This window comes from Anabrus simplex, chromosome 6, assembly GCF_040414725.1.
Source record: "Anabrus simplex isolate iqAnaSimp1 chromosome 6, ASM4041472v1, whole genome shotgun sequence".
NCBI lineage: Eukaryota > Metazoa > Arthropoda > Insecta > Orthoptera > Tettigoniidae > Anabrus > Anabrus simplex.
In genome coordinates, this window is record NC_090270.1 from 96332352 (window position 1) to 96348869 (window position 16518).

Below are 16518 nucleotides of genomic sequence, written 5' to 3' on the forward strand. Positions count from 1 at the left end.
AGGATGCAGGTTGGAGAACGTTGCGTAATTACAGGAAAAGGCCTTGAATTCTTGAACTTCATAAGATAAATAGCACCTCCAGGGAGCAAGCCTTTATCCACAGGAAAGTTCAGTTGTGCTTACCGGTTGGCAGTGAGATTGCTGAATAACCCAGTGAGCCTCTTTATGCTTGTATTTCTGAGTGACTTACCATCTAAGCACATGTGGATGGAGTGCACATGCTTACACGGTAAGTCACTGCTCTCTATCTGTTCCTATACATAGCATTGTCTGGGTATTGCTGAAGTTACAAAGGGATTCTTTTCCAAGAAATCTGTTGCACTTTGGCATGTAGTTCCTCCAGAAAATATTTTGTGACAGATTTGCGCAGAGCCATAGTTGCTTCCTTCTCACTCCTAGCGCTTTGCTGTCCTATTGTCACCATAAGACTTCTCTATGTCGGTGCAACGTAAAGGAGATGGTAGATTCTTCCCGTATATTACAGAGAATCTTAAAAAGTTGAGTATTCAGTGCTCTGTATTTGATGAAATTTATTATCCTCACAAGAACTTTCTTCAGAGGAAGTGGCATTTTCTTTACTGCAAGCATATGATAAAGCTAGGGCCACACGTGACAGTAAATACAGTTGCAGCAAGCAGCGAAAACTGTACCACGGCAATTGCTGCCGCAGGATGCCACACGGCGGCAGCAATTGCAGTTGTAGCACAGTTGCTGCAGAGCAAGGATCCTCATCCCCCCTGTGGGTGGGGGACGCAGACGAAGAATACACCCACGGTATCCCTTGCCTGTCGTAAGAGGTGACTAAAAGGGGCGACCAAGGGATGATTAAATTAGAACCATGAGACTACTTGTGATTAGTACCACCACGCGGTGAACAGCATGGGTCGCTTTCACTTGCACGTAGTACCACTATGTTGGTTACCAAATAGGTTTGTGATTAGTAGCAATAGAGTGCATTGCCGGCTTCTACAGTACCTGTGATTCGTACCCATATATGAGCAACACCATGGGATGAGCGACCCCATGGTTCCGCTTTGCCTTTGCTTAGTACCCACTATGTGAGGAACACCACGGGATAGTGCGGGTCCCTGTGGTTAGTACACTTATGTGAGGAACAACATAGGTTTGCGTTGCCTGTAAATAGCGCTGCAGTGTGAGAAAGACTATAGGTCTTTGTTACATGTGCGGATTTCATTACCTGTGAGTAGTCTACACTACACTACACTGCACTACTGCGAGTCTACACTACTTTTGATTAGTTCTGCAACATGACAAATAGCATGGTTCTATTTTCCTAGCGATAAGTACCATTATGAGGGTCCAATGACCTGGATTTTGGACCCGTTTCGACTACAAGCGTCATCATTTCAGTATTGTGCTTTAGACGCAGTCCCTTGGGCAGTAATACTATTATTTAACGCTGATTTCTGGGAATATGGGGCTTTGCGGGTCGGATCCAGTGATTGTTTTGACTTCATATCCATTCGTTCTTCGTCCTCACGTTTTCGAATCTGGTCAGTGGAGGATTCTGGATTTTTAAATTGTCATAACATTTCGTCTCATTTCGCACCATTAGGGGCCGATGACCTAGATGTTGGGCCCCTTTAAACAACAAGCATCATCGTCATCAGGATCCTCATCTGTTGTTCCCAAAGATCTAGTTCAGTTATGAATCTTGCAATTGTACGACTGAGGCGGCATTGACAAGAAAAGAAAGTGGTAGATTTATCCTCCTATCAGTGAAAGGTTAACGAAGGGTAAATTTGTTCTTATTTATGAGAACCTGAAACTTTACCCAGACAATTTTTTTAATAATACTGAATGTCATTGAACTCTTTTCATGATCTATAGTCAGTTATAAGTGGCGAAATGTCATCGTCGTCGTTGCTGTTCATTCTAATGATATACAGTCTTGTACTACGAAATAAACATGTAACCATTTCCAATTATTGCGGGTGGGGGGGCGAGCATCTTAGCGCCGCTACTGCGCGTGTTGTACACACATGGGTACTTCACTTCCAGATTTTTTTTTTTTTTTTCTTTTTTGCTAGGGGCTTTAGGTCGCACCGACACAGATAGGTCTTATGGCGACGATGGGATAGGGTAGGCCTAGGAGTTGGAAGGAAGCGGCCGTGGCCTTAATTAAGGTACAGCCCCAGCATTTGCCTGGTGTGAAAATGGGAAACCACAGAAAACCATTTTCAGGGCTGCCGATAGTGGGATTCGAACCTACTATCTCCCGGATGCAAGCTCACAGCCGCGCGCCTCTACGCGCACGGCCAACTCGCCCGGTCACTTCCAGAATGACATGTTCACTGTCTACATAGTCCATATTTCGTAAATGTACTAGTGTTATAATATACGCAATGAATGAAAATGAAATACGCAGTAAATACCGTCTCGTGTGGCCTCTGTCCAACAGCTTATGCAGTGAAAGTAATGGGCTCTGGCCTATCCCTTCAACAGCAAGACCTTGAACTGCATCCGGCGAACTGCATTTACTGGCAAGTGTGGCTCATCACATTGCAACACATGGTGCGCATTTTTTCTCCTGCATTTGCTGCTGACTTCCAACAGCATTAACTGCTCCTGTGGCCGTAGCCTAAGGAGGAATGTAGTGGCTGCTAGTGCAATTTGTAGCAACTTTCTTTATCTATGATACAACTCATATGGTTTGAACCAACATTGCTCTCACCCCATCTGTACAGACATATATTTGTCCCATTTAATCATTTTCTGTTATTCAAAATCTTTAATATCTCCTCTCCAGTTGCATGACTTGTCAGTGGTTTACAGAAAAGATGATCTTCTGCAATACAAAGTTGATTCTGATATCTAACAAATACAAGCAATACTGCAGATCCTTCTACATCTGTGGGACTCATCTTTGTGAAGCAAGGCATAAAAACACACATTTATTATGTTTTTTTTTTTTTACACCTGTAATAGAAAATTTCAAGAATCAGAATAACCAGTGTTGCGAGTGCTGTTTCTCAAATAAATATCTGACACACACAGGAAAATACAGTGTCTGCAACAGCAAACCATGTAACATAATTTCAGTACCTAACCCAGCAGTTCATTATCAACATATTTACAACAGTATAAATTATTTTTAAAAAGTTGACTTGGAACCAAAATGGTTGAATTGATATCTCTCCAACAGACATCATACATTTGGCAGTGAGAGCTTTTCAGCCGTTATATCAGTTCATTTTTCACATTCTCTGACAAGTCGTTTATTAGACGAGATATGATTTCATTTGAGATTGTGGCTATGGCATTGGATGCTTTATCATTTACTATGCATTTAACTTCTTCTTCTTTAGCGTTTGTCCCGCCTGGTGGCAGGGTCCGCTGTGTGGATTTGTTGTCTCCATTTAATTCGGTCTCGGGCCATGTCTGGACGTAGTCTTACAGCTTTCGGATTGTTGTGCACTGTATCGGTCCATCGCTGTCTTGGTCATCCCTTGGGCCTCTTTCCAGCAACTTGCAAGGTATACGCTGACTTTGCCAATGTATTGTTTTCTGCACACAACACATGCCCAAACCAGCGCAGACGGTTTTCCTGCATTCCCTTCTGGATCGGTGCAACGCCAAAGCGTTTCCATATAGTCGTTTGAAATATGATCCAGTCTAGTGATGCCAGCTGTCCACCTAAGCATCTTTGTCTCCATGACGCTTAGTCAACGTTCTACCTCCTTTGTAGCAGGCCAACACTCAGTGCCGTAGAGAGCGACGGGACAGATAACAGTCCGGTAGATCTCAGATTTCAGATGGTCCTTCATCCGGCGGTTGCAGATGACGCCTGTTGTCATTCACCACTTCAGCCAGGCTGCGTATATCCTTGTGTTGACCTCGTCAGTAAGTCTGCCATGGTCAGAGAGTGTAGAGCCAAGGTATTTAAATGTCTCTACTCATGGTAGATCTTCACCATCAACGTGGATTGTTCCAACTTCTTGAGGATCTAATGTCATGTATTCTGTCTTCTTCTTGTTGAGGTGCAGGCCGTATTGCGCTAGTCGGTTGTTCCACTATTCCGTTTGGCGCTGGAGATCAAACTTATTCTCAGCAGCCAACATGACATCAGCAGCATAGAGAAGTGCCCATGGTATTGACTTGTGGAGGTCTGATGTAGCAGTGTCCATCACAAGAATGAACAGCAGTGGTGATAAGTCAGAGCCTTGATGGACTCCTACAGTGATGCGGAAATCATCGGATGCTCGTGCGGCAGCTTGAACATAACTCCTTGGTTCTACGTAGAACAACTGTACCCACTTAACAAGGTGCTCTGGAATGCTATGTTCTCGTAGCGTTAACCAGATTAGGTCATGTGGCACCCAATCAAAGGCCTTCTCAAGATCCAGAAAAGCGAGATGAAGAGGCTTATTTTTGTCATGGTGTTTCTCAACTAACAGCCGTGCAGCGTGGATTGCATCCGTTGTGCCACAATTTTTCACAAATGCAGCTTGGTTCGTTGTAAGTTTGGCTATCTTGCGAATCCTTTTGTCAAGAATACGTTCGAAGATCTTCATTGCGTGGCTCAGAAGTCTGATCGGGCGATAATTAGAACAATCGGCAGGACTTCCCTTCTTCTTGAAGATTGGTACGGTAATGCTCCATCGCCAATCTTATGGTATTTGACCTTCTTTGATGATCTGATTGAAAAACTGTGTTAGCCATATTGCCACATCCCACCGTTCAGACCACCAGAACTTTGCCGGAAGATCATCTGGGCCGGTAGCTTTTCCTGGTTTCATCTCCTTCAGAACAGCCTGAACTTCCGTGACGTCAATTTCCTTCACTGGGCCTTCAGTAGTGGAGGTGGTTGGGATTGGTGGGTGGGGAAATTCTTCGGTTGAAAGTTTCTCAAAATAGCTCCATCAGCGTTCTCACGCTTTCTTCCAGTCGACCAGCAGGTCACCTGTTTCGTCATTGATGCCGTGAAAACGTTGGATGTCTTCCATTTTGCGGTGTCTCGATTTGAGTAGCCAGTAAATGTGCCGCTCGCCTTCGCGCGTGTCAAGTTTTGCATATAGGTCTGCATATCGGTTTGCTTTTGTTACAGCAATGACCTTCTTCACATGACTATGGGCTGTTTTGTAGGCTATCCAACGAGATGGTGTTTTATCTGAAAGAAACTCATGGTACAGCTGTTTCTTCTTCCGCACTGCATCTTTAACATCGTCATTCCAAAGCCACGTGTCTTTGTCAATACTACGTTGTCCTGCTTTAGTTGTTCCAAGAATAGAGCCTGCGGCTTCATGAACAGCGTCTTTTAGTTTAGTCCAGCTCTCTTCAACCGTGGTGATTGGTGGCACTGTAATTTTTGTAACAATGTCGGCCTCCTCCTCCTTTTAGCTCCACCATTTGATTCTTTTAGGCCCATTTCTGCATTTAATTATGTCCATAATACAGATTTGTGTGTTTTGCTCTGCAATAATGTGTACATCTCCCGCTTGCAGAATTCTATAACTCACCAGGTAATATTTTTTTGAGTATTTTAGAATTCGTCGTGCTTCTGTTTGAAATATTAATTTGGCTTATCTTGTTGATCTGAATGACAGGATCCAAGATGGTGACATAATTTAGCGACGAACATGGAGCTGTTTGGTAATACTTTCCTACATATAAATCACTATGGCAGATTGTTATTTCCATTACTGAATCCAAGGGACAGTTAACTTTCATTACACTTACATCTTCCTTGTGAATCCATGATGTTGATTTTGAACTGATGGACATTTTCATTTACAGAACAGTATTTTACTGGAGTCACATCATCATTGGAATAATCTGAAGCTGACTTTGGATTCTTCTTCAGAGTCCCAAATTCAGTTACTGATCCATCCCAAATCATAAAAACATGCATTTATAATGAACAAATTGTTTTTTTTCTTCTTTCATACAACAATTCACAGACTGTAATAGAGAATTTCAAGTACCTAATTCAAGAATCAGAATAACCAGTGTTGCCAAAGCTGTTCCTCAAATAAATATCTGAAACACACAGGAAAAATACAATGTTGACACAGCATACCATATAATTTAATTTCAGTACTTAACAATACAGAATAGTTCAAATAATATATTATCAACATATTTACAATAGAATAAATAATAAAAAAGGTAGACTTGGAAACAAAATGGTTGGATTGGTAGCCCTCCAACAGGCACCATCTGTTTGGCAGTGAAATCTAACCAGAGTATGAGCACCATCTGTTGGCCTATTTCAACACTTTTACTAAATTATTCTCAAGAGATGGCACAGCTGTTCTCTGCACCAAATATGCTGTACGTTTTTCCTTTTTTTACACTTTTAGAATTGTGCTGTGCGAACTACACTAGCAGTAATGTATCTTAAAGGTACAGTAGAACCTCGATAATTCGAAATCGTTTAATTCAAAATCCCACGTAATTCGAAGAAGCTCTCGTTCCCGAAAACATAAGATACAGTTTTGCATGTTATTTAAATTGTTTATTTCGAAATACGGATAATTCGTAATTCGAAGTACAATGTCGGCCCCATTACCGATATTCAGACTTTTAATTCGAAACTGCCTTTACATTTTAAAACAATAGTATGTTACAGAGTAATTTCAACTCGAAATTTATCCGTGTCATAATAGAACGCGTGTTTCGGAACGTGGAGTGGTAGCTTTCCGCACTTACACTCACTTCGGTGGGTCTACAGTGCGCTTCATGATTGCCAAGTTGAATGAAATCGGAATTATTTTGTATTCAACCTTTTAAGGAACGCCGTAACATCACGCAACAGGCAGTGTGCGGGAAAACAAAATGTGCGAACACTGGCGATGCCGACAGTTGGCAAAAAAGCGTGGCTCATATAATAAATTCGTAGGCACTGAACAATACTGTCATTGCCGATGAAACTGCATTGCTTTATTTTAATGCGAGCCCAAACGGTCTTATGGTTTTAAAGGAGAAAGTGCCAGCCGGAGAATCGTACAAGGGTCGGGGATGGGGTCATTGTAGTGCGTTGACATGGAAGCGAGAAACTTTATCCCCTCGTCATAGAAAAGTTCGATAAGCTACAATGTTTTAAGGGCGTCGGACACTTTCCATCCCAGTACAAAGCATCTAAAAATGCAAACAGTACAGATATCCAAAAAATAATGCATTTGCACGGTGGAAGCAGCATAATTTATCCTTGTCTTTGAATTGTGTGATTGTTTTTCTTTCGTTGCGTGAGGTTATGTTCGTCAGGGCATCGGGTACTTTCTGTCTAAACACAAGGCATCTAAAATGCATACAGTATAGTACTCCAATCTCCAATGAATAAAGCACTTGCACATGGGAGCCAGAATAGATTTCTCCTCGTCTTTGAATCGTGCTTTTTTTTTTTCTTTCTTTCTTTCGTTGCATGAGGTTATATTTGCCAGTGAGATATGAAAGTGCATTATTTGAATACTGTAAATGCACCTTTTTTGGATACATTTTGGAAATAGTTCTTTTTTTATGGCATTTGAAAGGTATAAACTGTGAATCAAGGTTAACTGCATGCAGTAACGGGACTTAGAATATTTCGTGATGCGGCAAGGGTTGGTACTTCTGAATTGCGAATTGGCAGTTAATTCGAAATCACGTAATTCGAAGTCCGATTTTTGAGTCCCAACGACTTCGAATTAACGAGGTTTTACTGTACACCAGTCCATTAAGAAAGTCATTCACGCTTGCCTCCCTTGCAAAATCGCTAAGAACCACCGAGGGGACGAAATAGAAGCGCCCCTACCTGTGGATCGCATACAAGCCACTAAACCTTTCACAGTCACAGAAGTGGACTTTGCTGGCCCACTATATGTCAGGGTAGGTATATCGTACTGTTCACTTGCGCCACTACAGGGGCTTTGGACCTGGAATTAACATCGGACATGAGTATTAAAAAATTCATCATGTCGTTCAGACGCTTCTGCAGCAGACACGGATTACCTCACACCATCTACTCGGACAATACAAAGACCTTTCAAGCGGCGAGCAGAGAACTGGCGAAACTTTCTCGGATCATCGCGGACCCACGTACGAGCCAGCATTTTGCCCGCAACGGTGTATCCTGGAAGTTTATTGTTCCACAGGCGGCTTGGTGGGGAGGCTGGTGGGAACAGATGGTGGGCACAACAAAACGATGCTTGAGAAAAGTGTTGGGCACTTCTCAAGTGGACGAAGAAACTCTGAGAAACAATACTGGCAGAAATAGAAGCCGCTATCAACAGCAGACCAATTACACAAGCCGGTCCCAACGCACTGACACCAAGCCACTTCATATACGGGTGACTATTAACATTACCCAATGGTCCAGAACCTAGCGTCTATACAGATCTGAGAAAAGAAAAAAGACTAAGGGCAAAGATGCAAGACAACTTCTGGAAGAGGTGGAAGAAGGAGTACCTTCTCACCCTAATAAGTTTCCACGAGGTGCGGCAACCAGACAGAAGATTGACGAAGTGCCGGAAGGGGGATATCATCCTGCTTCAAGACGATCTGCGTCCACATCACATACGGCAACGAGCTCGCATCACTGGAATGAGACCTGGCCGTGACGGGAAGGCTAGGACTCTCATCCTCCGACTCAGCGATGGAACGGAGATGACCCGACCGGTACAGCTGGTCGTACCATTGGAGATCGACCAGGGTGGGGAGGATATGGAGGATTAACGATGCCTTTATTTTCTCTCTGTATGAATTCTTTGTATCTTCTTGGACATCACTATGTTTTTCTCTTTGTACGAAGTGAAGTGTAATAAAGAAAACTTGTGTTTATATATACAACATAAATTGGTGCCGAAACCCGGGAAAACTATCGCACCATTAGTTTAGTATCTCATGCCTGCAAAATTTTAACACGTATTATTTACAGAAGAATGGAAAAACAAGTTGAAGCTGAGTTGGGAGAAGACAATTTGGCTTCAGAAGAAATGTAGAAACACGTGAAGCAATCCTGACTTTACGTCTGATCTAAGACAATCGAATAAAGAAGGACAAGCCCACGTACATGGCATTCGTAGATCTAGAAAAGGCATTCGATAATGTTGATTGAACAAAGCTATTGAAGATTCTGAAGGTGATTGGGATCTGATACCGAGAACGAAGAATGATCTACAATCTGTATAAAAATCAGTCTGCAGTGATAAGAATCGAGGGTTTTGAAAAAGCAGCAGCAATCCAGAAAGGAGTGAGGCAAGACCGCAGTTTATCCCCCCCTCCTTTTCAATGTTTACATAGAACAGGCAGTAAAGTAAATCAAAGAGAAATTTGGAAAGGGAATCACAATCCAAGGAGAGCAAATGAAAACCTTATTTTATTTGAGACTGCAGAAGATCTCGAGAAGCTGCTGAATGGTATGGACGACGTCTTGGGTAAGGAGTACAAGATGAAAATAAATAAGTCCAAAACAAAAGTAATGGAGTGCAGTCGAACGAAGGCAGGTGATGCAGGAAATATTAAATTAGGAGATGAAGTCTTAAAGGAAGTAGATGAATATTGTTACTTGGGTAGTAGAATAACTAACGATGGCAGAAGTAAGGATGACATAAAATGCATATTAGCACAAGCAAGGAAGAGCTTCCTTAAGAAAAGAAATTTGCTCACTTCATACATTGATATAGGAATTAGAAAGATGTTTTTGAAGACTCTCGTGTGGAGCATGGCATTGTATGGAAGTGAAACATGGGTGATAACTAGCTCAGAAAGAAAGAGAATAGAAGCTTTTGAAATGTGGTGTTACAGAAGAATGCTGAAGGTAAGATGGATATATCGAATCACAAATGAAGAGATACTGAATCGAATTGGCGAGAGGAGATCAATTTGGCTAAATTTGACGAGAAGAAGAGATAAAATGATAGGACACATCTTAAGACACCCAGGACTTGTTCAGTTGGTTTTTGAAGGAAGTGTAGGTGGTAAGAACGGTAGGAGTAAACCAAGGTATGAATATGACAAGCAGTTTAGAGCAGATGTAGGATGCAGTAGTTGCGTAGTAATGAAAAGGTTAGCATAGGATAGGATGGCATGGAGAGCTGCATAAAACCAGTCTATGGACTGATGACTCAAAAACACAACACACATCTTGATTATACCATTTGGTGTGGTTATTATTATTTTTTTTATTGGATTTCTTGCTTTCATTATTCCAGCAGTTCCTAAACTTTTGGCACCCTTGTACCAGTGGCACTCTCTTAACAACTACGATCTAATACTCTGAATCTTGGGGTCGACGGATGTAGAGTGGCCACAGTTGGTCAATGGTCCGACAGCTCTGCACTCCGACCCGCCAACCGAGCAAAGGAGGGGTGGCCACGGCTCTACCCTGGCTCTATGCCTCTGTATTCGGGAGTTGGAGAGGGGCTGGTCCCCACCGTCAGCTGTCCTGAGAAGGGTTTGCCGTGGTTTTCCATTCTCCTGCACTAAGGCGAATGCCGGGGCAGTTCCTAATATTGGCCCACCCCTCACCTTCTTCGCACATCTCCTTCACCGTAACAAATCTCCTGGCCTGAAAGACAGTGTCACCGTCTAAGAGACCCACCTTCTCCTTCAAGGGAAGTATGAAAATATTTTAGTACTCTGATTATTGTATTTATTTTCTGGTAGGATACTACTTTATGTAGAAAGAATTCATTAATAATAAAGATGTAAAAGTGATTAACCCTCTAATGCATACTGTTGCCATTAGGCAACAAATAACTTTTCACCTGTATAAATGGATATAGAGATAGGGTCAGAGGTAGTTTTACGGCACACCTTCAACTGTACAGTCAATGCCTTGTTTTTTTTTTTTTTTTTTTTTTCAACATAACATATGACAAAACAGCCTACAACCAAAGGAACTCCTTCCACCCCTTTAACATCCACGCGTACCAACCACCGTTTATTTTACGTGGGCCCTCCCCATCACATTACCACAGGCTTCAGGAGTACCTCTGGCTCAACCTCAAAGACATTACCGACCTATGGTCATGCAAGTATATTTGCACCATGCAATACGTACCCATGGCCAGTAGGCAGTAATGTTCGGTCTTTGAATGTTAAAAGCTTAGCGTAAAATCGTGAGAAATCATATATATATACCCCATTATGGCAATCCACATCACATACGAGTGTTAAGCTATTAGCCCCAGTTAAGAATTTGTGGTATATCTAAAACACTGAACGTAAGTTGAAAATTGAAGCTTGAAATTTTCTTCACCAAATGAAACGAAGAATAATTAATGCAGTAGAGGGTTAAATGTGTCAGAAAGAAAAACTTACTACATATTTATGTTTATAAATGTCTTTTAACATTGATCTTCGATGAATATTTAATTTTCTAGACAGCATTGTACTTGAAATAAATTTGTCAACTTATTAGATCATGTTCAGTACATATAGTGCATATCAAAAAGATGTTAAGTACAGTGCAAAAATGACCACCTGGACACCAGTGGGATCCGAACCCACAACGCTTCAAGAATATTGATCTTTATTTTCACAGTTCTTCAGAAACTCGCGATTAATTATTTCAACTGCTTAGAAAATACTAATTTCTCCACCACTTTTCCAATAACCTGGTAGGATCATGGGTGAGAATTATGTCGCACATGTTGATTTGGCCCTGGTTTTATGGCTGGATACCCTTCCTGATGCTACCCCTATGTGAAAGAACCTGTTCACTATTGTGTGTGTTTGTGGTATTTGGTTGTGTATTGTATTATGTGCACATGAAGAGAAATGTATAGGGAAAAACACAAACACCCAGTCACTGAATCAAAAGTTCTTCTCAAGTACCTAGAACAGCAGCAGATAAAATGTACAATACGCATTGTACAGAACCCAAACATATTGTTCATGGTATTTATTAGGTTTCATCATATTTTCAGTGTTATTTCTGGTCCTAGGTATTTTATTCCAACTACGTGCTGGGAATGAGGATGAGAAAGCCCAACTACCCCTCAAACGTGTCTGCTTTTAATATTTATGTCACATATCTGGAGTAATGGTGTTAATGAAACCATATAGGGGCGTAAGACATTGGAAAGTTAGATATCCCAGTGAAAATCTGTCCACCATAGTTTTGTCATGTACAAATATCACATCCGGTCACCAAGGTTCAAACCCAGGTTACAACAGTGAAAATCTAACCATCTGGTGTCCTTCTTTACTTGTATTCTTCCTTAGTTTCCTTGTAAAACTAATCTTCATTGCTTCTTGCCTGGTTATTTTTTATAGTAGATTTTAAAACTTTTATCACCAGAATATTTCTTCAATTATTTAATCAATTTAAATTTTCTAAATGATATTTTAGCGTAACATTGAGTTACTTATTTGTCATGAATGTTTGTCTTGAGTATCTTGTTTATGTGAAATTTATGTTACTATGAATTTCTTCAGGATTGTGAGGCCAGTGTGTGGTGACAAGATCTATCGTTTCCTACGTCGTTCCATCTACAATTGGCCTTTGGACACTTCATTCCGTGTCATCTTGGAGGCATGGCTCAGTTATATTCAGCCATGGCGTTACACCGATTTTGCACAGTATGGGAGTTCTACTACTAATCTACTTTCTCAAGATGCAACCAAAGATCGTGCAGTGGACAGGATTTGGCATGGCTTTATTGCAGAGTATTTGTTAGCTTACACTGTAATATATCAGCAAGTACTTCCAAGATTCTTTCGTTTAGACCTTACATCCTCTCAGAATGCTATGATGATCAATCGTGTTACAAAGGTAAGTCACGCTACTCAAACTCATTATCTCTTGTAAGATAGTCACAAAGTTCCCACCTATACTGTTACAGGGATACCATGGAGCATAGAGGTGTAAGAAGGTGCGGGCATGAATGGGTGGATAGAGTAAAGATCAAATGTTAATTTAAAACTCTAAAATTTGAAATTTTATTTCTTTCTTTGTTTTTTGTGTGTTTCTTTTCAGATTTTAAACTTTGTTAAACAATAACAAATAACAATAACAAATAAGAGGTGGATTAGATAGCTCAAACTTTACACACTTACCAAGAGTACCGATGCTCCAATCAATTACAAGTAAGGAGACTGGGGCTCCAAAATTTACAACATTAGAAAGAGCGCCTTTGCTCCACACAATTACTCTCTAAACTTTACAAGATCCAAGCCTCTCCAAGGCTCAATCTAACGTTTACAAAAAACAAACTGTAGACACTGTCTTATCTGCTCAACAGTCAAATTTACATTTAAATGGGAAATTGAATAATAGTAGTTAACTTTAATAGGGGTAATAAATATCTATTCTACATGGCCTTAGTGAAAAAGAAAAGGTTAAAGTTCTTGGCCGAAAATCAAAATGTTAGGAGGCGAACACTTGCACTCCTTTGAAATTCAGTTGAAACTACTTAAAATGCTATGTGAGCTTATGGCACAAAATTACAGAGGAAAATTTTAAAGTTTACAAAAACATGGTCACCTCAGTACCAAGTTGAAGGGAAATACCAGAGGGTTCACACTCTTTATTCCCTAAGTTAGACTAAGGTCTTAGACCTGCTCGAAAATTTACATAGAAAAAATTATGTTAAGATTTACATTAAGAAAGAATTTTTGAAACCTTCTCCTTCGAGTTAGCTTTCTGATACTGTTACATGATTAAAAGATGTCTGCCATTACCTTGAACTGGAGGGCCTTCCGGAGATGGGCTAGGCATGTCCCCTGCCTCCTCTATATACACACACTACTGCTGGACTGGAGCAATCGAAAGACAACATATCCCAAAAGGTCCCAGCTTTTATAGCGGAGAGGAAGGGTCCAGAATTATCTGGGCCGAAGCCCTGGACACACCCACAAATACCATTGGATAATCAAATAAATATAAAAAATTCCTGATTGGTTGAACATTTAGAACAAGAAGGACGTTGCACCGACACAGATAGGTCTTATGGCGACAATGGCATAGGAAAGACCTAGGAGTGGCAAGGAAGCAGCCATGGCCTTAATTAAGCTACAGCCCCAGCATTTGCCTGGTGTGAAAATGAGAAACCACAGAAAACCATCTTCAGGGCTGCCAACAGTGGGGTTCGAACCCACTATCTCCTGGATGCAAGCTCACAGCTGCACGCTGTTAACCACACAACCAACTTGCCTGGTATTTGAAGATGTAAATATCAAGTCTTGTTTTATATTATGTGGGATGTTTTTGTGAACTCGTAATAAAGCCGGATTAATAAAAGTTAAGGTGTAGAAAAGAATATACCGTATAACCTCACCAACCTTAAGTCGAATCGTCCATGTCCTGCTGTTAAGAGCCTGTGACGGTCAGTTGCAGCAGGATGTGGACGATTCAGTTTAAGGCTGGTGAGGATATATAGTCTTTTCTACACCTTTTAACTTTTACGAGTCCAGCTTTATTACGAATTCACAGAAATGTCCCACATAACATAAGCCAAGACTTAATATTTACATCTTCAAAATACCAAAGGCAGCATTTTAATGTCAACAACAAATCGGGTTCACTTCAAGAAGAGCTTGTGTCAATGCAACATCATATGACTTTCAGAAGACATTTTTTACAGACATGAACTTGCCATTTTAGCCTCAACATAGTTTTAGCTTAACGTTTTTCTCTATGATACATTTTGTTTTTAGTTTTAAAATCTTACTCAAGTTTTAGCTGATGATGTCCAATATTCTAGGGCAAAACATGTACTAACCAATGTAAATAAATTGAAGAAACTTGTATAGGTGGGGACTTTGTGACTCTCTTACGGGGCTAATAAGTGACAATATGGAAACAACATGAAGTTTATATTATCATTATCTCTTTCTTATGAGAATAAATAAGATGCAATTTGTCAAGCTAATAGCATGCTTAATTGTTTAATTTTACCATTTAAAAGCGTCGACAGCAAATCAACAATACCCATTGTCATGTTGGTTGACTTACACCAGATGAAAGTCTTTGGATTTAGATTTTTTTTTTAGCTATAATAACTTTCAGCAGTGAAACCTCATTGGTGCGTTTCTCATTAAGATGTTTAGAACGTCTTAAATTCCCAATTCCCATCTTATTAAATCTATTTTAAAATACCTCACTAAGCACATCACATTTTTCCCAGTTCTGTAAATGCTCTTTGTCATCCCTTGTGTACACAATGTTATTTCCAACATACATAACAAGCCCTGGCCATAGAAGGTAGATTGGGGAAAGTTGCGCAATAACAAGAAAAGGTCTTTGGTTCCTGAACTACACAGGGTAAATTGCACCTTCAAAGTGCAAGCTCTTAGTTTTGCTTGCACATTAGCAGTGTAGATGCTAAATAAGTGAGCCTGTTTGTACTTATATTTTGCATTTCGATTAGAAGTTAGAAATGTATTCTCTGTGAAGGGTAGTGAGTATTTGTCGTGTGATAGCCTACTCGCAGATTGGGAACAAAATCAAAGGATGATCATTAGTGTAATATATACTAAATCATTAGATAGCCTCATTATGGATAAGAAAAAAGTTGTGAAACCAAGCAAATGGATACACGGTTTTTGTCGCGTACCTGTCAGTTTGCATTCAGGAGATAGTGGGTTCGAACCCCACTGTTACAATACAATGGATTTATTTTGTCTGGCAAGATTAAGGCCATGAGTCCCTCTCTTTCATCTAACCAGAAAATACAGTATCTAAACGTGCAAATTTAAAATAAATAGACTTACAATTGAAACATCTTGTAACTACTAAACTATACAATATTATGATAAAGAGCAAAAAATAGGAAAATGATGATGATTATGATTAAGATTATTTACACAATTATGACATTGTTACTTAATTTCTGTTAACCTTGATAATAACGGTGAGATTATGTAAAGTCTATAGTTCGAGGAAGGCTAATTCTACAATATTTCCATTACATACAAAGAACAATTTAGGACTTCATCTAGTACTTACTAGGTATCGGTGACAAAGTTGTCTCCTTCGACAGAGACGGGTAGTGTATTCCATTGTCGTGACAAAAAATAAAAAATGAGTTTGTGTATCGTGGAATAGATAAGAGTGTATCAGATTTTGACCGTGTTCCGAAACTGTGATTGGATGAGAAGTGGTAAATTTGACTGTACAAGTAGGGAGGTGAGCATGAGGAGAGTATTCGATGAAGAAGGCATAAAGCATGAAGATTACGGTGCTGTTTGAGTTTTAGCCAACCGAGTTCATCATAGGTAGGCAGGAAACGTAGGTCACATATGTAGTGAAAACAGGCGTTTTGCACGCGTTGTAGTTTGTCGTTAAGAATAGCAGTCAGATCTTTGTACACGGTGTCACAGTAGTCGAAATGAGGTAATACCAGAGTGCAAATGAGGTGTTCTTTTAATACTCGAGAAAATATGTTGCGGAATCTTCTGAGTGAGTTAAGTGTCGCAAATACTTCCTGGAGATGCTGGTAACCTGCTGCTTCCAAGAAAGATGTTTGTCTATCATAATACCGAGATATTTGACAGACTGCCAGGCTGAGTGGCTCAGACAGTTAAGGCGCTGGCCTTCTAACCCCAACTTGGCAGGTTCGGTCCTGGCTCAGT

The 16518-nt window shown here is 40.4% G+C and overlaps 1 protein-coding gene across 1 annotated transcript in view; it reads left to right on the top strand.

Moving 5' to 3' along the window:
• Positions 1 to 16518, top strand: part of LOC136875475 (sphingomyelin phosphodiesterase 4) — a 189021-nt gene that overhangs the window by 65852 nt on the left and 106651 nt on the right. The window contains exon 8 of the mRNA XM_067149018.2: positions 12382 to 12718. Coding sequence (XP_067005119.2) covers positions 12382 to 12718 — 337 coding nt within the window. The remainder of the gene's footprint in view (positions 1 to 12381; positions 12719 to 16518) is intronic.